The following is a 27,634-nucleotide window of genomic DNA, read 5'->3' as shown; positions in this document are numbered from 1 at the left end:
GGTCATTATTTGCTCTGAAAGGGTAATTTTGAGTTATGGAGCAGGATGTCCATCTTCTCTGCCTGATTGGGGACGTTTTGGTCAGTAGTGGTAGTAGTTACTTTTCAAATGTAAGATTTTCAATTCAAAAACATACGAAAAGCTCATAAAATATAGTGCACTGTTAAAAAATAAACCTGTCTGTCGGGGGCCCTTGCCCCGTTTTTAGACGTTTATGGGTTGTTTGCAGTTCCACCAAAGAGTGATTTCTCCACTAAACTTTTCAGATGGACTCATTCCAAAAAATACAAAAAGTGAAAAAATTTGTGAAGCACAAGTTTTTTCTTTTTTCCCCCTACCCCATTAATCATCTCCCAACCCCTTGGATTTATCTTGTGACCCTTTGGAGGGTCCCGACCCCTACCACTGAACTACAGACTGTATATACTTAAGTAGCATCACTTTGACCAACTACTAGTGTAAGATGCTACTTTTTCATTTATTCATCAGTATTACCAATCTGTTAATGTAATATTTAATAATATATCAGTCACAGATGCCATTCTGCACAATGAGTAGCCTACTTTTACTTTTGATAAAGTACATTTTGCCAGTGATACTTTCTGCCTTGACTGCAATGAATTTTACTTGTAACAGAGTATTTTCACATCACAGTATTTCTATTTTTACTCAAGTGAAGGATCTGAGTACTTCACCCCACACTGGTTTGGTATCCTTCCGTACACTGGATGAACGATGAGGATGATGAGGCAGCTGGTGGCGCGCGCGGACTCATTGTAAAAGGGAGCGCGCTCTCGCAGACGGGAGCGCGCGAAGCGGTGTGCAGATGTGTCGCAGATTTTGTAAAGTCACTGGACGCTCGGAAAGATAGACCTCGAGGAAGTCGCTCCGGATAAATGGGCCCTTAAACTGTCAGAAAAACAAGGCTGCTGAGAGAGAAACGGGCGGAAGAGGACAGAACCGAAGGACCGCTGTCATAACCAGTTAACGTTAGCTCAGTTTGTAACGGCGGAAGACGTTACTTTGACAGTTAAAAGCCAACGGACGGCGGCGTGCACAGAGATGGAGCTGTCAGCGATTGGAGAGCAAGTGTTTGCTGTTGAATCAATCGTCAAGAAAAGATTTAGAAAGGTAACCGTTAGAAATTTTGGCAACGTGTCTCAGTCCGTTTAGCTGCGGGACGGTCAGCATTTGAAGGAGACACATTTTTGGGAGGAAGGCATGCTACTTTGGATGCTAATGAAAGCTTGAGAGCTTAAATGAACAGAATTGCGCGGCTAATCTGGTTATCTAATTGCAGGCTGTATAAAGGGGGCGGGTTAAAGGAGCATGTCCCTTTAATGTAACGTGGAGAGTGTTGTTGTCGTTGCACTACAGCTTAACATGTCAGGTGTCCGGTTAGATAGGAGGGCAAGGGATGACGTTATCAACCAAACACCTTCATTTTGGGCCTGTTTGCTTGCTAATTGGATTTGGGTCTAAGTTACCATATTGTGTTGACAGATGAGGTGCGCAGCTAGAAATCATGGGCCCCTGAAACTCCTCTGTTTACTAGTCACCCCCCCACCTCCACCACCATCACTGTTATGGTATGACAAACATCTCTTGGAACAATTTAACACTGATAAACTGTTTAAATCCACAGGGGTAGACAAAATAATTGAAACACTTTATGATAAAAGGAACTCTAGTTCCATACTCAAGTATGCTATAAGCACAGAGGAAGGGCATATTAGCCATTATCCCAATTAGCTGCATTTTCTAATAATAATAATTTAATCTGTAAAGGGCAATAGTCTCAAAATTGTACATCTTCTAACAGGCAGTGGGCCTGCAACTAAAGATTATTTTGATTATTGATTCATCTGTTGACAATTTTTTTGATTAATCAATTTGCTGTTGAGTCAAAATGCCCATGCAATTTTCCAGAGCCAAAAGTGACTTCTTCAAATTCCTTGTTTTGTCTTATCCTAAGTCCAAAACCTAAAAGTATTCAATTTACAATAATGCAAAATAGAGAACATCTTTAAAATCTTCACATTCAGCAAATGTTTGGCATTTTGCTTGATTTAAAGAGTTAAACAATTAGTTGACTATCAGAGTTGCTGTCAATCAACTAAATGATTAATCAAGTAATAATTTCTGCGCTAAAATACAGAATGTACACAAAGTGCATAACACTGACATGCTGCATTTACTAAGTGCATTTGCAAGGTGTATGCAAGCAACAGCAATATGGCAAAATATACAGTATAAGGAGTAGAAAGATACCGCTAATTGGTGTGCAACCCAACTTGAACTTCTGTTTTATTTGTGTTTGTAATGGAGATTTACTTGATATTATTTTGTCTACACTGTATACGTGGTTTGATGTTAAGCTTAAAGTGAGGCTTCGTAGAGTAAAAAGTGAAGGTTCAGTAGACACAGAATATACAGTATGTAGGCCAATGTTAAAACCACATGTAGGCCTAGTACTCGGTGGACTATATCTGTCCATCCACAACTCAAACACATGTCAAATTGTCAGATATATGTAAAATATTGGGTGATACCCTGATATTGCTGATGCACTAATTACCCTATGAGGGCATGATATTTACATACTTTATAGGTAAAATTGATTATGTGATCTACATTGCAAGTTATGGAAGATGTGGGCACTTGCTTTTAAGAACAAGCACATGCAATTCTGTTCATTTAGGCCCCAAGTCTCACCCAATATACGGCACATTCACAGCCTTTTTACTGTATATGGGGAACTGTGAGTAAAACGAAGTCAGGAAAAGTGGTGACTTCACCTGCTGAGAATATCTTTGAGAGCTTGGCAGTTATTATTGGATGATGTCACTGAGGATGACTAACTGAGGTATATGGAAAACATACAGTACATTTTACATTATCTGTTAATTATAGCTATTGCCTGATGGTATGGCAACATCCTCCTACACACAGTGTAAGTTCGGATTTTTTTTTACTTACATGACTATCTTCATATAATATACTTGTATGATACTATACATTTATAATTAATAAAGATTGCCTCAGGAGGTGAGTGAACTCTATCACATCACATTTGATTTTACAGTTGTGTCTGTTGATTGTAGCACCTCCAGTAGGCTGGCCATTGCTAAGAAACACTTAAACACAGTTTTTATCAAAATCAGACATGTAGCATCTCAGACATCTGCAAAGAAGTCACATTTGATAGATGTAGATGGGACAATGATGCATCACCCATGTATTAGGGTAGTATTAGAAAGGCTGTGAAAAGCTACAGTATATTCTGTGATGTCATTTATGAAATTAACTTCTTGTCTCTTAAACGTTATGTCTCCACAGGGGAATGTGGAGTATCTGTTAAAGTGGAAAGGATGGCCTCCAAAGTAAGTATGCAAACTTAATAAGAAGGATTGATGGATTATATAACACTCACAAATGTGCATCATATTCACATTGACATGTACAACCAATGTCGACAGAAAATTATTAATAAAGTTCTAAAAAGTATGAAAAATAATTTTCATACTTTTCACAATATGTATCATAATTTTCATAATTTGTATCGAAACTCTGATGATTAAAAGTACTGTGAAAATATTTTTCCAAATTGTGTTTTTTTTTTTTTATCAGGTTATTTGCCATATCAGCAACAGAAACACCACCCGTTCTTTCACGCTTTGTGATTAAAAAGTAATGATTGGTTGACTCTCTGTAGATGATACCATCCACTCAGAGCGTTTGCTCAGCACACAGTTACTGTTCTAGTGGAACCGAAGAAGATGGAGCCATTGTGTGAGCCCTTTTTCAGCCAACACATAGTAACTGTTTAAATAAAAATTTAAAATAGAAAATGTTAAAAAAACAATGCAGTAATAGACAGGCAGACTGATTTAATTACTTGACTGAATGCAGTAACAAATGAATAAATCCAAAAATGAAGGAGGCTTGTATACTATTTTTTACATCTTGTAGGTACAGTACATGGGAACCTGAAGAACACATTCTGGACCAGCGCTTAGTGCAGGCCTATGAAGAGAAGTAAGGCTCCAGTTTTCTTCTTACATGATATTAATCATAAAGAGATTATGACTCAGCAGAGCAAGACGCAGATCCAAGACCTCTCTCCAGCTGGCATTAGCGTATGTCCTGGGTTGTTGGATTGTAACTAGATCTCCCAAAACACATAAAATCCACATCTAAAGGCACAAAAGCTGTAAAGAGGATGTTGCCTCACAAATCATCTACAAAAGTGGTCAGACACACATCTGGCCACATTTATAATGGTGGTGGTACAATATCTAATGTGGATGCTCATGCAAAATAAACAAGTGGGTGGCTCCTATACAAGGTGTCATTATTCTGATGGACTTATAATAAGTGATGCTAGGTGTTTACTTTCAGTTGTAAACAATGTCATTAATGTGAATGATGCGTGCACGCTTGCTTCCTACATGCACTCAAGTCAGATTTTCTTTAAAGGTGCCCCCTAGGGATTTCTTGTAAACAAAGTATCTGTTTACATTCAGTGTAACTCACCAAAATGCATTGTGTGTATCTTTGAGGCCTAACAAACATGTTCATTTCATTTAACTATTTATAAGGCCAACACACATTAATCAACATTTCTGTAAATGTGCCAGCGTTAGCCAGCTGGCTAATTTTCAACTGCAGTTCTTTGGCGAGAGGTTTTGAAACCACTGAAGTGATATGATGTTGAATACATTTCTTAACTGGACTGTAGGCTTGGAAGTTATAGAATCTAGGCTGGTCTGTGGGGGTGGCTTCTTTCTGTTTGGGTTTTTTTTTGGGGGGGGGGGGGGGGTTCACTGCTGTTTTTATGACTGATATAACCTGGCTGCAGACCAAATGGGGTCTGTCCCTGCTTGGGGACAATAAATATTGATTGATTGATTGACTGATTGATAATAACAACATTTGCAAAGCCGATTTTTCTTAAGTTGTCTACATCCATGTTTACTTGCAAGCAGTCTTCTTCCCTGCCTTCGCTGGTGCATTGTGAATTGTGTGACCCACATGCGCACGGATGTGCGTCCTTGGAGGCATGCACAACAAACAACACAGTGACCCACTAGTATAACACTGCTCCATAGTGCTAGTAGCAGTCAAAAACTCTGCAGGTTACCTTTGGAACCAATGTTTTGTTGCTTATACCCTGGATACGTTTTTCTTATGAAAACATGAAACATCTAGACACAAACAGAGCCTAAGAACAGCTTTTAAAATGGTCATCAAACATATGTACAGAGGACATTTTGCCATCCGCCTCTTTTTAACAGTATGCTTGGCTTTTTAGAGAGCAGAGAGACAGAGCTCTGGGTCACAGGAGAAAAGGATCTAAAGCCAAAAGACCCCTGCAGGTAAAGTTTGGAGCTCAATAAAACAGTTGAAGAGTGGCGTTTTTTTTCTACATGACTTTTTACTGGTTTATACAACTCTCTTTCCTTTCCCCTTGTTGGCTTTTTTCAGTGATTGTGCTCTATACCATAGTTCATTTGCAGTTTGAGCAGTTTACTCAAATGATTCTGATTGAATTTTCAAGTAATTAAAGTTTAAATTTTTAAGTGTTCTCTCTTTGATATTTATTCAGAATACTGTCTACACCATGGATCTCCGCAGTGCTCACAAGACTCCAGAGAAACCTCCACCTCGCCTACGTCTCTCTCTGACACGCTCTTTGGTCCCTGAGGATGAGGATCAGCCGTACAAACCCAGGAGGTCACAGTTCAAGTGCCTTGACTCAAACCCTCCAAGTCCTACACAAGAGGACTGGGAAAGCCGGGGAGAGGAAGATGAGGAGGAGGACATTGTAGAAGATGAGGAGGATAGAGTGGGGGAGAAAGAGGAGGCTCTAAAGGAGACAACAGAGAAGAGAGGAGGCATTTTAAATGGTAAGTCGGTCAGCCAGTAGACTCTAATCAGCATCACGACCCAGTTTACTTGACTCTTTGTGAACCCTCTAGTAGGCACGGCCATGCACAGGCTTTTTTTTTTATTGGGCATGCAACCAAAAATCTTAAACTTCCTCCATCCTGAGGTGATTCAAGAGCAAATCATGCTGATATTAAAGTGGCAACCTAAAAGATCTAATGACAGTCAAACAGTCTGTCCCATAGTGTAAAGTCCCTTTACTTGAAAGTTGAAAGCTTGACACCATAGCAAATGTAAATGAATGAATGAATAATGAATTTGTAGTTTGACAGTTACAATCCATCATCCATCCATCCACTTTCTGCCGCTTATCCGGGGCTGGATCACGGTGGCAGCAGGCTAAGCAAGGTAGTCCAGACGTCCATCTGGTAGGAGACCCCAGGTCTCCAACAAGTTGGACGTGCCCGGAAAACCTCCAAAGGAAGGCGCCCAGGAGGCATCCTGATCAGATACCCAAACCACATCAACTGGCTCCTGAAGGAGCAACGGCTCTACTACGAGCTTCCTCCGGATGTCCGAGCTTCTTACCCTATTTCTAAGCATGAGCCCAGCCACCCTATGAAGGAAACTAATTTCGGCCGCTTGTATCTGCAATCTTTCTGTCGCTACCCAAAGCTCATGACCACAGGTGAGTGTTGGAACGTAGATGGACTGGTAAATCAAAAGCGTTGCCTTCCGGCTCAGCTCCCTCTTCACCACAATGGTCTGGTACAACGGTGCCCTGTGGACCCACCGCCCGCAGGAATAGGCACTGTCAGCCGGGCGGCAGGCAAATGCGGGGACCTAGGCATGCTGACTCCTGGCATCGTGGCTGGTTCTAGGGACGTGGAAGACAGAGTAGTAGAATCCATTTTAACAATTTAAAGGTGAGACATTACTAAATCTTCTGAAAATAATGATGTGGAGTGCAGAATGGGGCACTTCTGTCCTCCCTATCACCTCAGAAGCACTCAGAGCTGTCTGTTCCTGCAGCCAAATGCACCCTATCTGCCTTTGTCAGTTTATAACATCTATCAGAGCAGAGATAATCTATCCAGGTCAGTCCAGGGAGGTTAACTCAATAACAGTACACATGTGATAGGCTTGATGCAATCATTGTCTGACTGCAACTCTCTCCATGTTGCTGTCTCGCTCAGGACAGGAAAGGACAGACGAGTGGAGCTCCACTATCGGACCACAGGAGGTCACTGCATCAGAGAAGCCGGAAGACCTCTGGAGACCCATTATCCGTCCGGGGGAGGTGACAGTCACAGACGTCACTCTCAACTCCCTCACAGTGACTTTCAGAGAGTCAAGAGTGGCCAAAGGCTTCTTCAGAGACTGGGGCCTGGAGGTCTGAAATGTGATGAAGTCTGAGTAGGTTGGTGGGGAGGGCACTGCGAGAGGGAGTTGGTGGCTGTGGCTTCATCACAGTGTGCGAATGGTGGTTGAGGGCCTGGGTTGGTGTTTTAACTCCCTCTCTATAACGTCTCACTCTGCTCTTCCTCTTGCCAGCTACTTCCAGCCTGGTCAGTGGTACGTTTACATGCACAGAGCCACCTGGATATAAGCCAAACTCCAGTTAATGTTATATTTAGGTTGAGCTGTTCACCTTCTATACGGTGGAACTGAGTTGCCTTGATTTAAAGGAGTATTAGATAGCTATAACTGGTTGTGACTTCTATTCTAGAACAAAAAGTGTGACCCAAGTCGCCAGGCTGATTGAGGTGCGATCACTGGCACTGGAGGACCAAATGTGAGCGAGCTGTGGTCCATATATGGCTGTCAGATTTAGGTCGATTTTGGGGGTGCGCACTTTGGCTGAGACTGTCAAACAGTTGAAAATGAGACTAAGCAGGTGAGTCAAGTGGAGTGAGGGTACGAGTCATAAAGTGGCTTAATAAAGCCGGAAGTCTCACTCCTACCTAAGGAATCTCTGACTTCTTACAATACAGGTATTTTATGATCTTTTTTTTGTAGTGGGTCTTTTCCACCTTAAAGGTACCCTGTAGAGTTTTCTTTTAAACAGTTATGTTTACACCCAGTGTTACTCACCAAAAGCATTGTGTGTATCCTTGAGGTCTAACAAACGCGTCTAATGCATTTCCTTCCTCAAACGTTTGCAAAGACGATTTTTTTTGGTGCATTACTGCCACCTGTAGATCAGTGGAATGTATCACATCGGCAACAAAACGGGGACCCACTCATCAAAACATTGCTCCATAGCACTACTAGTGGTCAAAAACTCTACAGGGTACCTTTAAAGCGGTTAACAGAATGGGCTTCATGGATGAAAACATTCATGTTCTTATATCATCTCATATTTTTTTTTTTTATTGGGGGTTTTTTGCAAAGTAAATAGTAACTACAGTCATCAGATAAATGTAGTAGTACAAGACTATTAAGTAGCACAGTAGCAGAGTTATGACATTTACATTTAGTTACCTAAAATCAAGTGACGTGAGTAATCATGTGGAGAAAGAAGAGTTCTCTGTGCATGTAAACATGGCTGCTGTTTCTGTCTCTCTTCCATACTAAGCTAACCGTTCAGTACTGGACTCAACGTATTGTACATACTCCAAACTACAGTAAGGTGAGCATAGCTGTCAGTCCCATACTAACATGCAGTGCTGTACCTGTAACCTGTGAACACATAGACTGTTACTACTGTACAACACGTGGCTTAGTCTTGCATGCGTTTCAAAATCCTCTGAGAGATGATTTGATCCGCCTGCATGCTTTTCTCCTCCAGTACAGTTATATCAATGCAAAGACACACAGTGTAGTTTTCTCTGTCCACCCAGCTCTTCATCTCAAAACATACAACACACCATACAAGTGTTGTACCCAAAATTAGAAAACTAGTTGCGACTTGATAACAGAATGTACTATGGAATTGCACTGTATTTACTGTTCATCATCATCAAGGGTTTATGTGTCCATCAGGAGCCTCTTTGTAGAGTTTGACCGACAGGGTAAATCACACATAGTTTACAAGTATTTTAGAAAAAGTACCAAAAGGTGTTATCGATTTCCTACCTTCCAGTTACCTTTCACAAAGGCACCAAAATCAACTTGCACTCTTAAAAAGTGTTTGAGACAGCTAACAATGTGCCTACTTTATTTATTAAGCTGTGTTATAGTAATGTAATAATGCAGTTGCAAGTAGGTACAGTTTGAGAAACTTTACCTGCAGTTAGCTGATAAAAAGCATTGCATTCAGAAGATGTACTGCTATAAAATTAAACTTTGAAGACAAAGTGTAAGCAATGTGGACATTACAAGAATCATGTGAATTTAGCAGTTTTTGCCTTGGTCTAGTAGGTCGTGGGATGATTGCCCCTGTAGGAAGTAAAAAATAATCTAAATTCTGATACACAAAATTATGTTTGTTTTTCAGACTTTTCTCTAATATTTGCTTTTGTTTTGTGAAATGCTGTAGTTTTAACCTTTCAGGCCTTTAAAAATTATTCAAATGAAACAATCAGCTTACAACTTCTAGACATGCAGCCTATGACGAGGAGGTTGAATTCCCTTATATTAAAGGATAGGTTCACAATTTAGTTTGTCTTAAAACAATAGGTCATATTAACAGTGAAACCGTCTTTGCCTTCTGTACTCATTCCTCCTGTTCATACTGGCCATTAAGAGATCCCTTCCTACTGTGCTGTCAGTGTAAGTGATGGGGGACAAAATCCACAGTCCCGATTCTGCAAAAATAAATTCCAAAGTTTATCTGAAGCTGATGTGAGGCGTTAGCAGTCTGAGTTCAATACATCAAGTGGACATCTTCCAACTTCCACAAAAAGACCACAGAAGCATCATATTAGCTTCAGATAAAATTTTGAATACATTTTTGCACTAACAGGAGACTGTGGATTTTGTCCCCAATTTGGCACATTTGAAAGGGATCTGTTCTGTATGAACAGAAGGAATGATCACAGCAAGCAAAACTCTGTTTCATACGGGCACCTGACTATTGTTGTGAGACAGATTTGAAAAAATGTGAACCTATCCATTAAGGGGTAACAAACAAAAACGGTCAGGAACCACCGCTCTAAGTCTCGGATGTGAAGACACTTGAATGCGCCAACAAGGAGAGCTTTCCAAACAGTCTCCTCATGGCATCGCATTCGTGTAAGGTAGGCTAAAAAAGCAAAAGCAAATGGATGTTCACTGGCATGGATTGCATATTGCAAGGTTATATCAAGTCATTATGGCATGAAAATCAAGTGCAAGTAGAGGTTCATTCTTGATCATGGACACAGTTAACAAAACAATCTCACCTTAAGGTCTATTACTAATAGGATAAGTATTAGTAGGATAATATTAATATGTTATAATGACAGAAATACAAATGGATTTAGATATCACTAATAACAATATAATGATTAAATATTTAGGATAACAATAGCGAAATTTCAAAATCTACCATTCCATGACAACAGAAGAAACTCCATCTGAAATAAACTGAAACCTGTTGCCCCCTGGAAGGTAGGAAATTCATCTAAAAACTTGCAGTATGCTTTAGGAAAATTATCCAATGGACCAATATGGACTTAACCAGGGTGTCCAAGCCCCCTCTATCAATCAGATGGTTAGAAAACTAAATCATTAAAATAATTATAAAAAATATTTAACCAAATTTATAAGAACACATAAATTGAACATGAAACGTTTCCCCACAGCTTTACAGACTTATTTCCTCTAACTGTGGTCAGGGATAAACACTGAAAAGACCAATATCCCTGATTTCAAAAATGAAAGCCCAACTCTGAACCCAGTATATCGGTCTCACCCTGGTGGCTTCCTGCCCCGTGGACACAGGAGCTGATGTGATGTGTCACGCCTGTGGAATCTCCCACAGTGGCGTCCCATTGGTCCACAAGTTGTTTATCCCGCCCTGAGGATGATGGGTCAGCGTCTTGTGATCTCAAAACTGTCTCTGTGTGACAATGAAGCTGCAGGGAATGGAAGTGCCTGATGTTGCATAATTTTGATGTTGTTTTTTTCTGTAGGGCTAATGTCTCTCTATCCTACACACACACACATACACACACACACACAGACACGATTACTGCCCCGGCTTATTTGGTTTCTGTATGTCTGAATGCACGATCGTCCACTGATGTGATTAAGACTTGACGTATGAGGAGACTTTAAAAGGGAGGAAGATGTGAGCCCTCCATCTTGGGAGGGTGAAACATGCATATTTTAAGTCGTTATTTTTCTATATTGACCTGAATGTATATTTATTCTTTAAAGATACCTGTGTATTTGTCACACAGATGACTGAACAGAATAGTTTTTATACAGTTTGATAACCACTGAGCTGATGCCATATTTAAATGTACTGACATGACAAAACAAGCACCTGGTTTTGACGTTGCCTAATGTGGTCGCTTGTGCTGCTTTCATCCACCACCGAGCGAAGAACCTTGCACTTTATTGTGATGTAAACCTGCACATTACCTGCTCCAGTCTATGAAGTGTAATTGTGTATAGAATATTTCTATGTTAATAGTAAAATAAATGTTGCTCATGTTTAATATCATTTTAACCGAACTTGTTCAGTTGCTTATTGTTTCTAGTTACGCATGGATGCAGTTGGATGCGTTAAAATTGTGTTCAGCTATTATTACAAGTTTACATGTCTGCAAGTGCCATATGTTCAACACTATGACTGAAGGCTTTAATTAGTACGAATTAGTAGCTATTGTGAAAATTAGCATTAAGTATCAATATATTTAGATTTAAATTAGATTACATTATCTTAAATTATTTATACTTTGCCTCTTTTACTTACTAAAGGGGAAATGAAGGGTGTTACAGTTTTTTTTTTTTTCTAAGTCAAGGGGAGGGGTCCGAAGAAAATACTGATAATGCTGGAGAGGGTCTTGCTTTTTGTGAAAACATAAGATTCAGCCCACCTCCTCGCCCCGATAATTTTCATATAGTCCCTTATTTACATGTACTTAAACTACAGCCCGACCAATACTAGGCTTTTGAAGCTTATGCCAATAAAAACATTTTTTAGATGTGAATAATCTGATAAATATATATCAGCTGATAATTTTTTAAACAAACAATTTCGATAGCGATCGCTTAGATTTTTTAGAAATGTGACCAATTCAAACCCAGTTAATAAATTAGAAAAGTTGAACATTGATACTTTTCCTGAATCTACAAAAACCATGAATTTCCATTGAGTGGTGCTTATATACAGTGGTGTGCAAAAGTATTTGCCCCCTTCTTTGGAGTGGCCTAATCAAAGTTCTGACCTGAATCCTATGGAGATGCTGCGGCATGACCTTAAAAAGGCAGTTCATGCTCGAAAACCCTCCAATGTGGCTGACTTAAAACAATTCTGTAAAGAGTGGGCCAAAATTCCTCCACAGCGCTGTGAAAGACACATTGCAAGTTATCGCAAACGCTTGATTGCAGTTGTTGCTGCTAAGGGTGGCCCAACCAGTTATTAAGTTTAGGGGGCAATCACTATTTCACACAGGGTCATGTAGGTTTGGATTTTGTTTTCCCTTAATAACAACCTTCATTTAAAAACTGTATTTTGTGTTTACTTGTGTTATCTTTGACTAATATTTAAATTTGTTTGATGATCTGAAACATTTAAAATGTGACAAACATGCAAAAAAATAAGAAATCAGAAAGGAGGCAAACACTTTTGCACACCACTGTAAATAAAACGAAGAGATGGTCACACTCAGGAATTTGTCATTCAATTAAGTTTACTTAATCATCTGTCTGGTAATACACAAAACATTTTCGCCCATCATCATAAGCGTATGGAGTGATGCTCAAATGTTTGTTAAATAGTCATTTATTCATCTGCAGAAAATATCTTACATAAATGTGAGAAAAGAGGAAACAATTGGGTATTTTTCCAATGGTACAAACATACTTTATTGTACAATTAATTTATTGGCAAAAAACAATCAGACCACCAAAATAACTTAAAAAAAGAAACTAATGAAAACAGTTATTTTTGCTTTCTCTCAGCAAGCACCAAAATTGTTAACAAGAGGAACGAAAAAGTGGTCAAAGATTCCATTTGAATACTAAACAAATATTTAAATAGTCTTATTTCCAGTCTCTTTTTAGGAGAAAAATGATTAAAACAAAACTATTTGTTCAGTTGCCATCGGTTTGTACAGTGATTCAGTATGTTTACAACTATATTCATGTACATGAAACATTTCTTAAAAAGGATGGTATAATATACTCCACGGGCGGCCTCCCCAGGGCAAACTGAATGACTGTCTGCAGTGTCTTTTTGCATCACCATAACATCTTTAATAAAAAACAAAACGTTTTATCTAATAATTCCTGTAGCTTCAAGTTTTATTTCCAAAAAAATAAAATTAAATAATATATCTATATATAAAAGACAGTTTTTCCTTGTTTTTTCTTATAAAATAAGTCTCAAGATATATTGCCACCTGGTTCTGATGCGTTCCCTCCCCATACCCAGCAAGCCCAACCTTTTGAGAAAAATAGTGAGCATGTGAATATTGTGTCTTCAGTCCTCTCCATAAAAAGCTAAATGACCAAATTTCTTTCAGATCACACCTTTAATCAACGGCTGCCTCAGGCTGTACTTCGTGCAGGTTTCACGTCTAAGTTTTGAGATTGTTCAGGTGTGTGACTTGTTGCAATAACCCCTCCCCTTCCTAAAACCATGTCAAAAATACACAGAAAAAGGCGCATTGGTGCTTGTGACCTACTACACCCCATACTGTACCTTTTAGAAAAAATCTCAATACTGTACAGTAGCTCAGGAGTACTTTTTACAGATACAGCAAATATCCAATCAAACAAGAGGGGAAACAAGCAGCAGAAAATAATTTCTCTGCTCATAAGGTTTAAAGTATGTACAGTTGTTTTTTTTTTTTTTTGTTTTTACATCTTTCACTTTCATTACAAAAACAGTATCTAAGTCCACCATTTCTTACTTTGTACAGTACTAACATTGAATTAAATCTTGTGGCTGAGAGGCAGTCATGAGGTTGAGGAACAAAGGGGAAATAGAGAAAAGACTACTGAAAAGGAAACTGTTGGGCGTTCATTATACAGGCAGATTTTCTTAAACCTCTGCAGTCCAAAAAACAGACAACTTTATCATCCTCTTCTCCTTGTCACAGTTCATAAACAAGGTTGTAATATATGTACACGTACAACCTTTTAATATCAGCCATCTTGAAACAGGAGCACACTACGCTTCGTGACAGCTAGACGATGGGACATCAACAGTTCATCCCTCCATTTTTTGCAGGGGGTGGGGGTCAGGGTAAGGAAGGTGTGCACATTCATAGGAGAACTGAAGATGGAGGGTGGAGAGGTGGCCCACGGGTGCAATGATTTGTTCTGCGGATCTGGCCATTTGCAGAAAAATACAACCAAACCCACAGTCAGTGACACCCACTCCCCAAAACACTGTTGAGGTTTAATTCCAACCTATAAACCCTGTCAAAAAAAACAAACTAGGAAACTTGTCAAAACCAAACTGCATTTAACGCAGACCCCTATCGAATACGATAAATGCTATGTATGCGAATTGTTGCAGTTGCTGTAAAATGTACATTGCTGTGAAAACTGTCCAGAAGACGACTCCTGTAACAGAGGATATGTTGATGCTTGTTTTACGATGCATTGAGTGAAAGAAAATAATAATTCAGAAATAAAATATACTTACTCTCTGCAAAATAGATACAATTATGACTGGGTATTTGAGGAGAAAAACAATAAAAAAGGTACATCGTGTTAACTCACTTTAATTTTTAGCCACATTTTAAATCTTAAAAATATTCATAAAAAGGCAAAATTCTCAGTCCCCAAAAATAGTGTTAGACTAAGGAAGAAATATCTTCAACCTGAAACACTGCCCTTCCACCTTTTTGTACACAATTGGCAAAAATATATAGATATATATTAACAGCAATAACTTACCATTGTTTTAATTTATTCATTTATTGACTTCTAAGATTTATGTTGCATCTCCCATAGGAAGGAAACTTCAGTTCTTATTTATACATCACAAAAATATTTAAATAAAAAATAAAAACTTCTAAAACCCCAAAGCCGTAGTCCCGCCTCGCTCTCCTTTCATGGCAGTTTGTCATTTGGGGCAACTGATCAGAGCATCAAAACAGAGAGACAGTATGGAGTCAAGGCTACATATGGTCTAAACTGTGGTTAATGTTCGTTCCCAGCTCCTGGTTGTTGCTGCTGTTATTATTCCCACCCAACATGTCCGACTGTCCCCCCTGCCCACCATGCATCCCTGTCATCCCACTCAGTTGGGACATGATGGAGTTCTGGTCTGAGCTGAACTGACCAGGATCTACAGAACTACCTGGCTGCTGCTGAGATAACGCTTGCTGCTGGGGTTGCGGAGGTTGGGGTGGTGCCATACTGGGGTGATGTTGGCTTAGGTGGCCTGGGTGTGGTGAGCCAGTCTGGGTCTGCGGGGAGATGCGATGAGGTGAGGGCTGAGGTTGGGAGGAGGGCTGCATGCGTGGGGACGGGCTGGAGTGCGGAGGCTGCGACTGTGGCCTTGGCGAGGGCTGAGGTGACCTGACCTGACTGCTGAGCGACCCTGCTGGACCAAGCCCTCCTTGTCCTTGGAGATGGGGGTGGGGGGACTGCACCATCTGCTGGGGACTCATGGGACTGCTGTGGTGGGCTGGGGAGCCCCCACCAAGGTGCTGCTGCTGCAGGATCCTCTGGTGGATGTTCTGGTGAAGCATGCCTTGGGACGTCTGCTGCAATGGGGGCCCACCACCCCCTCCGCCCACTCCACCTTGCTGTTGTTGCCCCTGCCCTGCTCCACCTTGTCCAGGCTGTAGCGGAGGTCCTCCAGTGCCTCCACCGGGTCCTCCATCTTGTCCTTGAAGCCCACCCATTGAACTTTGTTGCTGCTGTTGCTGTTGCTGCTGCTGCTGCTGCTGCATCTGCATCTGATGCTGGAGCCTTTGCTGAAGTGCTGCAGCTACTTGTGACATGGGGTTGGGATAGCCCTGTTGCTGGCCTAGCTGTCCTGGCCCACCCTGTGGTCCTCCTTGCTGCTGCTGGGGACCCCCTACGCCGCCACCCCCAGGCTGGGGTTGGGAAGAGGGGGGTATCCCTGGCTGTCCCTGGCCAGGCTGCATGAAGCCTTGTTGGCCTTGCTGCTGCTGGACTCCTTGAGGCTGCTGGAACTGCCCGTGGTTTCCCATCTGCTGCTGCTGCTGCTGCTGCTGTTGTTGTTGTTGTTGTTGTTGTTGTTGTTGTTGTTGTTGTTGTTGTTGTTGTTGTTGCTGCTGTTGTTGTTGTTGTTGTTGCTGCTGCTGTTGTTGCTGCTGCTGTTGTTGCAGGTGTCTTCTCATCAGCAGCTCTCTGAACTGTGGAGTCATATTAGTCATGCTTTGTTGCCCTGCTTGCATTGCTCCCTGTTGTTGTTGCTGTTGTTGTTGCTGTTGTTGTTGCTGCTGCTGTAATGCAGCCATTTGCTGTTGCTGTAGATTCCCAGGCAACATTGGGCGCTGTTGTTGCTGCTGTTGTAACTGCTGAAGTTGAGCCATGGTGGGCATATTCCCTCCCCCACCCTGAGCCATGTTCATCCCTGGCTGGCCTGCCTGGTTAACCTGCTGTTGCCCATCCATATTAGCAAGTTGGTTAGCCACGGGCCCTCCTACACCAGGCAGCCCTCCAGCACCCCCTTGGAACCTCACACCTCCAGGGCCCCCTTGTGGAGGCCCTCCCACTCCTCCAGGGCCACTTTGACCACCTTGATATCTGGCTGCTCTCTGCCTGATAAAAGCAGCCATGAGGGTTGGGTTGGAACGAAGGATGTTGAGGACTTGCTGCTGTTGAAGGGGTGAGCTTGGGGAGCGCAGTGTTCTCAGGAGGTCTTGTAGTGCTGCCTGGGGCAGGTTTCCTGATACAGCTGCACCTGTAGGTGCCCCTGCAGCCCCTCCCGACACACCCATTACCTGCATCAGCCCGCGGTTTCCTGGTTGTGGTTGTTGCGGATTCATCGGCTGCTGCTGTTGTTGAGCAACTGCTGGCTGTTGCTGTGGTGCCATGTGACCCATCATGCCTGGCCTTTGTTGTGGGTTCATGGCTGGTCCCCCAGCACCCCACTGCTGGTTTGTTGACTGAAGTTGTCCACCACCTCCCTGCTGGACTTGCTGAAGCTGCTGCTGAACTTGAGGTGACAACTGCGACTGAGGGCCGCCTTGCTGCATCCCTGCTAGCATTCCCTGTTGCTGTGGGTCTAACATAGTCCTGCCAACAACTCCCTGAGCCTGGGGGGGCATGCCTTGGGCCCCAATGTGGGGCATGCCCATCGGGGCCTGGGTGTTCTGGTGGTGAGGATGTGGGGGTATCATGCCTCCTTGTCCCAAACCACGTATCTGGGCTTGGGCCTGGGCCTGAGCCATCTGTCTCTGGGTCTCTGCAAGGCGCTGGATTTTTAGGGCTGTCTCTACAGCAGCCAGAGGGGGCCCTTGCTGCTGACCTTGTACAGGCATGGACCCCTGGCCCTGGTTGGGTTGTTGCTGCTGCTGCTGCTGGGGTGGGGTGGCTGGACCCAGTCCAGGTTTGCCCAGGGACTGGTGGAGAGGAGAGGCTCCAGGTGGTCTGGGGTTGTACGGAGGCAAACCACCAGGGTGCTGCTGCTGCTGGAGTTGCTGGACATTGGGAGGCTGCTGCTGGAGCTGAGACACCATCTGCTGCTGAGGAGAGTTCATTATCCCCCCTCCACCCACTGGCTGAAACTGATGGAGATGGTGTTGAGGGGGCATGGTACCACCTTGCTGCTGAACCTGCTGTTGCTGGCCTGGAGTTCCCATTCCCCCGATCCCAACTCCCTGCTGCTGAGGAAGTGCAGGCATGTTCCCCTGGGTGGGTGTCTGTGGGGTAGGAGGCTGCGTGCCCACAGATGTAGGTGTACCAGGACCTGTTGCTCCATTGTTGGCTCCTGGAGAGGGCAGGCCATTGCCTCCAGGAGCTCCTCCAGGAGTGGGTTGTCCCACTCTCTGCATGCTGGCCATCCTCCTTCTTAGCATCTGAGCTTGCTGGAGCCTGTGCTGCAGCTGCTGCTGGCGGAGCTTGTGCTTGATGTTTAGGCAGAATGGAACTGGGCATTTGTTCTCCTGACAGTGCTTCGCGTGGTAGCAACACAACGCGATAAGCTGCTTGCAAATAGGGCAGCCACCGTTGGTTTTTCTCTTGCAGCCTTTTGTGTGCTGAACAACGCGTTTCATCTTCTGGCAGGACGGCAGGGAGCAGTTTGCGTTTCGACACTGGCAGGCGTGGACGAGGGACTGGATGCAGCGCTGGATACTGAGGCGGCGAGAGTCTCCAGGGCTCTGAGTGGTAGCGGCAGCCTGATTGCTGCTCTCATCATCCAAACCAAGGCCTAACTTCTCCATCTTGTGCTCGTGGCTCTTAGTGTTGTAACATGTGATGCAAAGGTCGTAATCCTGTGAGGGATGGAATAAATGACAGTAGAAATGTTTATAAGTAATACGTAGCAGGTTTTTATTACCACAAAACCAGACCCAGCAAAACAACCCTTCCCCAACTCACCTCACAGACGGTACAGTGGAAACGAGTCTCCACGTGGTGCTTACACTCATTACAAGTATAGACGAAGCGGTCCTGGCTTTGGTTATGCAACTCCACCAACATGCACATGGAGCTCCACTTGGACCTCCTCAAAGAGCTGAACTCCAGGTGTTTGTCCCGAGCTATTGTGAGGAAAGCATCACGGCCGTCCATGAGGTCACATGCCATCAGGGGATCTGGGTCTACAATAGGGGGCAAGGCATTTGCCATGGGGCCTGCGATCAGCCGGATCACAAAGAACACCTAGGACAGGAAACAGAGGGGCAAACAGATGAGGCACAGGTGAAATGTGTTTTTTTAAAACTAAGCACTGGTGCTAAAATCTGGAAAATCCAGTCAATAATTGAGCTATCTTCCAGTCTACTCGTTCTATTCCTTCAGTAAGTTGCTTGAGAGTGATAAGATGCAGGCATTTAAATAAATGAGCAATGTATCATTTATTTTTCTCATACCTCTTTGTGTTTTTCCATAGTGGCATAGAGTTTCTGTGAAAGGTCATTGGAGACATTGGGCATCCCTGGCTTCTTCTTATTGGCTCGGCTCAGGCTGCTCTTGTTCTTACTTGTCTTCTTGTTGTTCTTCTTCTTTGCGTTTTTACTGTCACCTTTTGTGTCCTGCACAAGAAAGGAGGAATATCAGAGTTCACTTGATTAACAAGCGCATTTGTTTACACACTGCGGAGAAACCTCACTTTTTCACCCCTCTCCCACACAGCAATAATATAAGGGCTGCAGCTATCAAGTATTTTAGTAATCGAGTATTCTACTGATTATTCCATCGATTAATCAGATAAGAAATACTTTTGCTTTATTAAAAGAGCAATAGTAAATATGCAAAAGAGAAAATAAGACAGGTTTCTTAAAATTAATAACTAGAAAAACTACATTTTTATTGCTTAAATTGCATACAATAATATTATCTGTCAAAGCTAAACCCATTTAGTGCATGTAAGTGCCATATTGCATTCAGGGTTTTAAAGAAAACATGTTCTGAAAAGCAAAATCAAACACTTTTGCTTTAAAAAAAAAAAAGAAAAAAAAAGGTATCTATACTTAAGTTTCAAAACTACAAGTTTCAACTTAACTACAGCTCAGGCATAACGTAAGCCTTTACTGTCTTCTTTGTGGCATTTGTAGGAGGCAAAAACGATTGGACAGGAACTGTGACAATCATAATAAATAACAGAGTGTTCTATCGTAGAAAAGGTTTCAGTCGTAGTCATCTGGACACTGTTTTCAGAATCAAGATGTTTCGGCTCCCATCTGGAAGTCATTCTCAATTGTGAAAAAATGGAACGGGAACTAGAAATTTAAGCTACTCTGTGTTACATAAGCCCTGCCCTCAGGAAGGAGTCTTCCTGAGTATCTTTTGATTAGCTAGTTTCACCTGAAACTGACCTAATTGTTTCCATGATGGCCCAGTAATCAGTAATCAGGCCTATTGTTTTCTGGCTGCACCTCCCTCATCACTGTTAAGTACCTGATTAGCATATGATTGGCATGACCAAGGTGATAATACACTGTGATAGACTTTGGGCAGATTGAATCTCAGACCACCATTTTCTGTCGAAGAGGGGTTTTGTTTTTTCACAAAAATGGCTTCCTTGACACCCCGTTCAAACCAACTCTTCTCTCTACTTAGAATCTTCACCTCGCTGTCTTCAAATGTGTGGTTTGTAGCTTTTAGAAAAATTTGTTTTACATAAGCCCTGCCCTCAGGAAGGAGTCTAAAAGCTACAAACCACACATTTGAAGACAGCGAGGTGAAGATTCTAAGTAGAGAGAAGAGTTGGTTTGAACAGGGTGTCTGAAATTCAATCTGCCCTAAGTTTAGCTTAAATTTCTGAGTTCCCATTCCATTTTTTCACAATTGAGAATGACTTCCAGATGGGAGCCGAAACGTCTTGATTCTGAAAACAGTGTCCAGATGACTACGACTGAAACCTTTTCTGGCCTGTCTCTTCTCATTGCCCCTCGCTATTTTCTCTCTCTTCCTCTTCTTTGTAATCCGCGCTGTCAAATCACCCCAAAGATGCTCTGAACAGTCTAGATATACTGATAGATTCAGCATTCTTACATCAATACTCTCATTGGAAGTGCTGTTCTCCTCCCTTTTCCTCTCCTCCTCCTCCTGCTCCAGCTCTTTGATGCTCTCCTCCAGCACATTGGGCCAAAAGTCACCCTCAAAGTAAGGCAACTCCTTGGCACTGGTCAAACGATCCTCTGTCGCCTGCTTGAAGATATCCTTTTGCGGTGAATTGAAAATAAAGTTAGTGTTTAGCATGGGAGGGGGGGTTAGACAAGTATGCTTGTCTAAAAGGTCTCTGCTTCAAATCCTGAATCTCAAAAATTACCATTACCAATTACCATTCCTCCAACACATAAGAATAAAGTTAAATACTGCCTCTCTACCTTGTAATCGTGCACTATCCGCTCTGCCACAGCTTTGTCTAACATCTTCTTATACCACTCCTGGAGGCGTTTGGGCTTTGGGATCTTCTGATCTGCAGGGTGACAGTGGAAGATGTAGTCGTCCCCTTCACTAGGTGGGCAGGCCCAGATGTGGCCAGTGGTGTAACTGAGGAGGACACACAAGACCGTACACAATAAGCAGAATTCTTTGTGATGGGAAAAGTCCAATTGCATAAGCATTCAGATACTCATGACCAAAATAAATGTTTTCTTTGAGCAGCAGCACTCACCCCAATTTCTTGACATACTCCAAGTAGCCGATGAGGACTTCATGGTAGACTGCTGTTCTTAGACCGCGAGGCCTGAAGAAGTGTACACTGTCCAGGTAGGAGATGTATACTCGCCTGAGTGAATGACAGAGGAAATATTAATATATCATAAATCATATAAACAGCTGAAATTTAATTTAAAATGAATCTTAAAAAAATAAAAAAATATTCTATTTTTAAAGAGAAAAAAGGAAGAACTTGATAAAATAATGTTTCTAATATGTTGATGTCCTTACCTCTGGTTGGGTTGAGGGCAGTCGGAGCCATACTCTTGTACATGCATACCAAAGAAGCAGACTTCTGCTCCATCAATGTCCTCAAACGCAAAAAGGGCTTTTGTCCTGTATGGGAAAGACTCCGACATCTCTCCGCTGTCCACAAATCTGTGGACAAAAACATGAGTCTAAACTTACTGACTGTAAAATAGAGAAACAGAAAATATATCTACATTAATAAAATATTAGCCAATTACATTAAAGAACCCTACTACATGTACCCGACAAACAGAAAATATTTTACTTGAATATTACTAACACATTTCTTCCATATTTACATAAAATTCTTTAAAATTCTGTAAAAAAATAAATAAAATACAGCAGCCATGTTTTATGATTCATCACATTGAAAGTGATAGAGGTTTGACCTTGCTTGTTCAATACGATTGCAATTTGCAAATTCTGTTTATTCGACACACAAATACAGTTGTAAGGAAACTAGGCTGGCATCTCCAACTCTGGATGGGAAGAGAAAGATTTGTTCATGTTGAAGTCCAACATTGTGTCTTGTTCTTTTACCTGGACTTCATGCCTGGTTTAACCTCCACCACTTTGTCAGAGACATGGACGACGCGAATGGTTACTTCTCCAGCCTCCGGGTGGCTCTGACGCTTCAGGAAGTCATTCACCCTTATCTCTAGGTAACTGCCCAACTTTGTCTGGGGCAACCCTGTGTGGGGGAGAGCCGGGAAAAGCATTTTTCATTTAAGTTTAGTTAACTTGACAACTGCTAAAAACAACAGGGAGAAAAATAACTTTAAGCTATACCTTATTTAGAATTCTGTATATAGGTGTACTTGTGACATAGTGTGCAAAGCCATAGAGAGCATAAAGCAAAAGAGAAAGTGACCATGTTACAGACGAAAACTAAACTATAATTTTATTTGGTAGTGATTTTATGTAATTCTTTGGTTAAGCAGCGATGCATATGGAACTACAGTTTTAGACTAGAGTCTCGAGTCGGTAAATAATGACAACATGGGATTAATGTGTGACAGCAGTCTCATATGAATGTCAAATGAGGCTTGAACGCACTGTCAGTACACAATTTTCCTGTATGAACGGGGTATACAAGTATAACAGTCTAATAAGTTCAAGATGGAGCCACGGATGGTTGCCTCTGTGTTTTGGTGCACATTGTTTTGTCTTGTTTTGCTTGTAAATTCAGTTTTCTGCTGTGATACCCAGAGCTCTTACACCAGAGAGGAGCTCATGAACATCAGGGGAACTACACCAGTGGACTTTTTCCCCACTTTTCTGCTTCTATCAGTGGAATTATTAGACAGACATTCTGGTCAAAAGTGCTCTCACCCTTGCTCATGCAGTGAAACAACGAAGGAGAGGGAAGCACACCGGTGCCTACACCACCAGTTCTCAGCCAACGACTCTGCTTCTGTCTGGAGGGGGCTCAGACAGATCACTAACTACAAACCTAAGCCCCCCGACTCCATTAACGACTTACTCGCCTGGCCAACCAACTGAACGAATTCTACTGTCTACTTTGAAAGACAATGGGACAGTCCTGACACCTTCCCCCACATCCCCATCCACCAGCTTCAGCCCACCACCTCAGCAGGGGCCTGGGCCTCTCCACAACTGCCCAGCCCCACCCCAGGCTACAGAGCCAACAGGTCTGTAGACGAAGCAGTAAACATGGCCCTCCACTTCATCCTTCAGCACCTGGACTCCTCAGGAACCTACGCCAGGATCCTGTTTGTGGATTTCAGCTCTGCCTTCAACACCATCATCCTGGCTCTGCTACAGGACAAGCTCTCCCAGCTATGTGTGCCTGACTCCACCTTCAGGTGGATCACAGACTTCCTGTCCGACAGGAGGCAGCACGTGAGGCTGGGTAAACATGTCTCTGACTCCCGGACCATCAGCACCTGGTTCACCCCAAGGCTGCATTCTTCCCCCCTGCTCTTCTCCCTGTACACCTCCAGTCACCAGTCCGTCAAGTTCCTGAAGTCTGGGGACGACACCACCCTCACTGAGCTCATCTCTGATGGAGATGAGTCTGCCTACAGGTGGGAGATTGACCACCTGGTGACCTGGGGCAGCCTGAACAACCTGGAGCTCAACGCTCTAAAGACAGTGGAGATGGTTGTGGATTTCAGAAAGAACCCAGCCTCACTCATCCCCATCACCCTGTGTGACTTCCCAGTTGACACTGCAGAGTCCTTCTGCTTCCTGGGCACCATCATCACCCAGGACCTCAAAGTCCAGCAAAGGATGTACTTCCTGCGGCAGCTGAAGAAATTCAACCTACCAAAGACAATGATGGTGCACTTCTACACCACCATCATTGAGTCCATCCTCACCTCCTCCATCACCATCTGGTACTGAACAAGGGCAGACTGCAGCGTATCATTCGCTCCGCCGAGAAGGTGACTGGCAGCAATCTACCTTCACTCCAGGAGCTGTACGCCTCCAGGACGCTGAGGTGAGCAAGAAAAATTGTGGCTGACCCCTCCCACCCTGGACACAAACTGTTTCAGACACTCCCCTCTGGCAGGAGGCTGCGGCCCATCCGGCCCATTTTTCTATTACGTTTTTTGTCAGGCACCAAAAATACCAAAGCAAATTCCTCGTATGTGTAAACCTACTTGGCAATAAAGCGGATTCTGATTCAAAGCACTGGGATAAAACAACAAAAAGCATTGCCACTTACTTTTAGCAGAATACTTGTTCTCTTTCCTTGTCTTATTTGCCTTCTTTAAGCAGCCGTCACATACAAAACTATGAAAAAAAGGAGGTTGAGTCAGTTGAATTACATAAAAAATTATATTTAGCGAATGACATCAGGACTTTGGCATGAACCTTGAGGTACTACTGGAAATAGAAATTGCTACTCACCCCAATGGCCAGATTGTGTCATTGTGCAAGACACAAATCTGATGCATCCTGCGCCCACAGTCCATACATTCAACAAGCCTGAAAAGAGGGACAGAGATGAAGATACAAATTAGCAAAGTCCTTAAAACTAAATTGGTTTAATCTTCTAAGATTTGACATTTGATGAGGAGTTAACTTACAGTTCAGGGTCCAGTGTGTCATTCTTCTTCTTCTCAAACTGCTCCTTGTTAATCGATCTGAAATGAATTAAGAGGAAGTATGACAATATGTAGAACAACAAGAGGAAATTGTCAAGATACAGCAATAAAAACAACTGTTGAGTAGAGGCTACATCATCTGAGAGTTTAAACTCTCAAGTATGATTTTAAGATTAGGTATGCAGGTAAGCATGTAACTAATACTATTAGGAATGGGCTGGAAGAGGACTGAAATTGAAATATTATGTTTCAAAATGCCAGAATGATCAATTTTCAAATAGATACAAGAATTTTTAACAGACGTTATCTTGCTCATTTAATGGACTAATACTTACGTCTGTGGCTGAGTGGGGTCATCACCCAGGGAAACCGTCTCTCCCTGGATCTCGTTGAAACACTTCTCACAGAAGTGGTACCTGTTAGCAAGAAGCCCAAATTTTGGTGAACTACACCATTCCCCACAGCATAGTCAATCACAGACAGCGCATGGGAGGGCAGTCACCAATTGGTACAGGACATGGGCAAGGCAGGGTGCCACAAGCGGAGCAAGCAGGAAGTAGGAGCGCAGGACAGCAGGAAGTCGTCATCGCAACAGCCAGTCATGATTTTGAGGGGTGAGGGTGAGGGGATGGGTTTGGAGGTGCATGGTTGGTCAAGGCAAAAGCAAGCCAATGTTGATATCACAGCCATTGGAAGGGAGGACAGACAAGTCATGTGGACCAGAAACAAGACGAGACGAACATCCAAGACAACACATAGCAGAGAGCCGAGGCAAAGCACAGATTAGCAATTTGGACATGAGAGGATGAGCAAAAACGACCATCACAGATAGCAGAGCAGGAGCAGAATCAACGGGAGCTAAACAAGAGGAGGGAACTGGAGCAGGAAGTCGTAGCACAGGACATAATACAGACACTGAACAAATATTAACAAGTAAGCACAGACAACTGCTAAGCTGTTCAGTCATTCATTCATTCAAGCAGTTCATTTTAAAGTTGGTCCTTTCACATTCCAGTAAGGTTTTCATGGGTGTGTAAAAAAACTGAAGACAGGAAGAATTACAAAAGATGTAGTGTGGACAAATCTACAAGGAATGGACCACCATGTTGGAAGAGCAGTAACAAAACTTAGAGATTTTTGCATTATTGCTGCTTCTTCCTAAAAGAAAATGCCAATTTACTGTACGGTAATGGAATGTTCAAACATTCTGTGCTGAGGTGTTATTTATAGATTAATTTAAGGACACTAAGAAAAACTTGAAGAATGTGAGGAGAGAGGACCGACTATTAAAATGCCAGTGCATTAGGTACCACTTGAAGGTATAAAAACGAGGAATATGAAGTGAAGGCAAGTGTTTAGGGAAACAAAATCAATCAAATGCAGACTTTGATAAAAACACTTCCCATCTTATCTACCTCATTTTCTCTTACAGACTACATTTCAACAAATACTTTTTTATAGGCAGAATGTTTAAATCTTTTCCAATTAATCTCTACTATAATCCCTTCCTCTTTTACTGACCCATTCATCCATCTAATCGTCCCTCTGCCCTTTATTACTCGGGCGTTTACCATACCTGTTCTGGTAGCTGAAGTAAGCAGCGTCTCTAGGAATAGTGCACAGCTGCTTTCCGTAGCAGCACAGTGTCTGAGGAGAGAACTCCAGCTGATGGACAGAAACAAATATAAAAAAAAAAAAAAAACAGGAAAAAGAACATATTAATCTTTTGACCATCAACAATTGGAACTTTAGTCACTCCCACCTCGGCTAATCAAGGGTCAACACATACACGAAAAAAATCTCTAAGTGGTACTGCACATTAGAGGTGTCGTGATTGTCCAAATCCATGATTTGATTTTCGATTTTAAAAAGGTCACGATTTGATTTAAACATTTTTCTTTCAGCACTGACGGCTATGCCATTGTTATACTATCGAGTCTTGATTTGTAAAGATCAACAGATCATTGGTTTTATGCCCTGACAACTGTCATTTAAATTTTCAAATTCTTCTTTAAAAACAAGATACATGGTATCAAGTTTGATGTTAAGTGTCTTGAAAAGCGCAGCTGCAGGCTACCTATCTTTGAAGTGTTTTCTTTTTTTCTTCCGACGCATGCCGGATGTGCGCAAGTAGGCGGGGGTGGAGAGAAAAAAAAATACTGGGAGAATTGCTTTAGATTTCGAAGGTCAAAATCGAAAGCTCATTTCAATCAATTTTCGATTAAGAATCAAAATCGTGACACCCCTACATACATATGATAGAACTAAAGTGAACTTAAAGTGAAACATAAACATGGTTTCCCCAACAAGACTTGTAGTTTATGGACTTTGAGTGGAATTGTATTATGTAATCATTCTACAAATTCCTGAATAAATGATTACAAGCAAAATGTAATACTTGTGTGGTCAAAAATAGACTGGGACGTGAACATAGCAAAATGTGTGATGAAATTTAAAAAAATTAAATATCATATTAATAAGGGCAGTGCAAGTCCTACTGTGTGAGATGAACCTACATCCATATTCCAGCTGTAAAAACTCCCCCAGTGGAGCGGAGGTGAGCTGATTTCTGTTTGGATTAGTTCTGTAAAAAAGTAATTACAGCTAACGCCAAGCACTACTTTGCTTTGTCTCATTGTCAGAAGTAACCCTTCAGCCAGCCTCTCATAATAAGGGCCAATTGGTTTTGTTATTTGTCTGCAAAACCAAATATAGCAGAGTCTAATGAGAGCTGAAATGTGATATGGTGGTGGTATGCCCAAGGCCAAATTTAGCTATGAACCACTTCACTGCTTCCATTTTCAGATGTGAATGATGGGAGTTAATTTATCTGACACTTACTAAAAACCTTCATATACACCACCTTATCCAGACATATTCCCGGTACAGACACATTCGTAACATATATAACTTCATACACTCTATATCTCATAGGAAGGCTCTACTCACCTGCTGTTAAGTTTACAGGCTGAGTATTACCAAAAACAACTGAAACTGATTTCAAAACTGAA

General features: G+C 42.2%; 2 protein-coding genes across 9 annotated transcripts in view; one reads left to right on the top strand and one right to left on the bottom strand.

The window, feature by feature from the left end:
* The first annotated feature begins 133 nt into the window (after positions 1-133).
* Positions 134-11,488, top strand: cbx7b (chromobox homolog 7b). 4 transcript variants are annotated; one of them, XM_044179260.1, is made up of 7 exons: positions 134-1,131; positions 3,340-3,383; positions 3,716-3,792; positions 3,973-4,038; positions 5,315-5,378; positions 5,609-5,909; positions 7,086-11,488. In XM_044179260.1, the coding sequence occupies exons 2-7, from the start codon at positions 3,372-3,374 to the stop codon at positions 7,286-7,288; spliced, it is 723 nt and encodes a 240-aa protein (XP_044035195.1). In that variant the 5' UTR covers positions 134-1,131; positions 3,340-3,371; the 3' UTR covers positions 7,289-11,488. The 4 variants fall into 4 exon arrangements, with proteins under 4 accessions (XP_044035195.1, XP_044035196.1, XP_044035194.1 ...); XM_044179261.1 differs by having other exon boundaries at positions 3,631-3,792; XM_044179259.1 differs by lacking the exon at positions 3,716-3,792.
* A 1,334-nt stretch (positions 11,489-12,822) lies between these two features.
* Positions 12,823-27,634, bottom strand: part of ep300a (E1A binding protein p300 a) — a 29,498-nt gene continuing 14,686 nt past the window's right edge. For 3 of the 5 annotated variants that reach the window (XM_044178152.1, XM_044178153.1, XM_044178154.1), the window contains exons 19-31: positions 26,200-26,288; positions 24,959-25,069; positions 24,606-24,662; positions 24,427-24,504; positions 24,242-24,309; positions 22,090-22,240; positions 21,532-21,678; positions 21,257-21,370; positions 20,967-21,132; positions 20,632-20,799; positions 19,008-19,169; positions 18,517-18,798; positions 12,823-18,410 (exon numbers count right to left, since the gene is read on the bottom strand). In XM_044178152.1, coding sequence (XP_044034087.1) covers positions 15,117-18,410; positions 18,517-18,798; positions 19,008-19,169; positions 20,632-20,799; positions 20,967-21,132; positions 21,257-21,370; positions 21,532-21,678; positions 22,090-22,240; positions 24,242-24,309; positions 24,427-24,504; positions 24,606-24,662; positions 24,959-25,069; positions 26,200-26,288 — 4,887 coding nt within the window. In that variant the 3' untranslated portion in view covers positions 12,823-15,116. The remainder of the gene's footprint in view (positions 18,411-18,516; positions 18,799-19,007; positions 19,170-20,631; positions 20,800-20,966; positions 21,133-21,256; positions 21,371-21,531; positions 21,679-22,089; positions 22,241-24,241; positions 24,310-24,426; positions 24,505-24,605; positions 24,663-24,958; positions 25,070-26,199; positions 26,289-27,634) is intronic. The other 2 variants (XM_044178155.1, XM_044178156.1) reach the window with 1 other exon arrangement.

This window comes from Siniperca chuatsi, linkage group LG20 (genome assembly GCF_020085105.1).
Source record: "Siniperca chuatsi isolate FFG_IHB_CAS linkage group LG20, ASM2008510v1, whole genome shotgun sequence".
Lineage (NCBI taxonomy): Eukaryota > Metazoa > Chordata > Actinopteri > Centrarchiformes > Sinipercidae > Siniperca > Siniperca chuatsi.
The sequence above is the reverse complement of the archived record's forward strand: the minus strand, read 5'-3'. Positions and strand labels throughout refer to the sequence as shown.

What these genes read in the sequence shown, in the direction of transcription:
- cbx7b (XM_044179259.1), top strand. Translation starts at nt 1,063, where the DNA reads ATGGAGCTGTCAGCGATTGGAGAGCAAGTGTTTGCTGTTGAATCAATC. An exon ending in TCAAGAAAAGATTTAGAAAG is followed by an intron (nt 1,132 to 3,339) that starts GTAACCGTTAGA and finishes ATGTCTCCACAG; the next exon opens with GGGAATGTGGAGTATCTGTT. An exon ending in GTGCAGGCCTATGAAGAGAA is followed by an intron (nt 4,039 to 5,314) that starts GTAAGGCTCCAG and finishes TTGGCTTTTTAG; the next exon opens with AGAGCAGAGAGACAGAGCTC.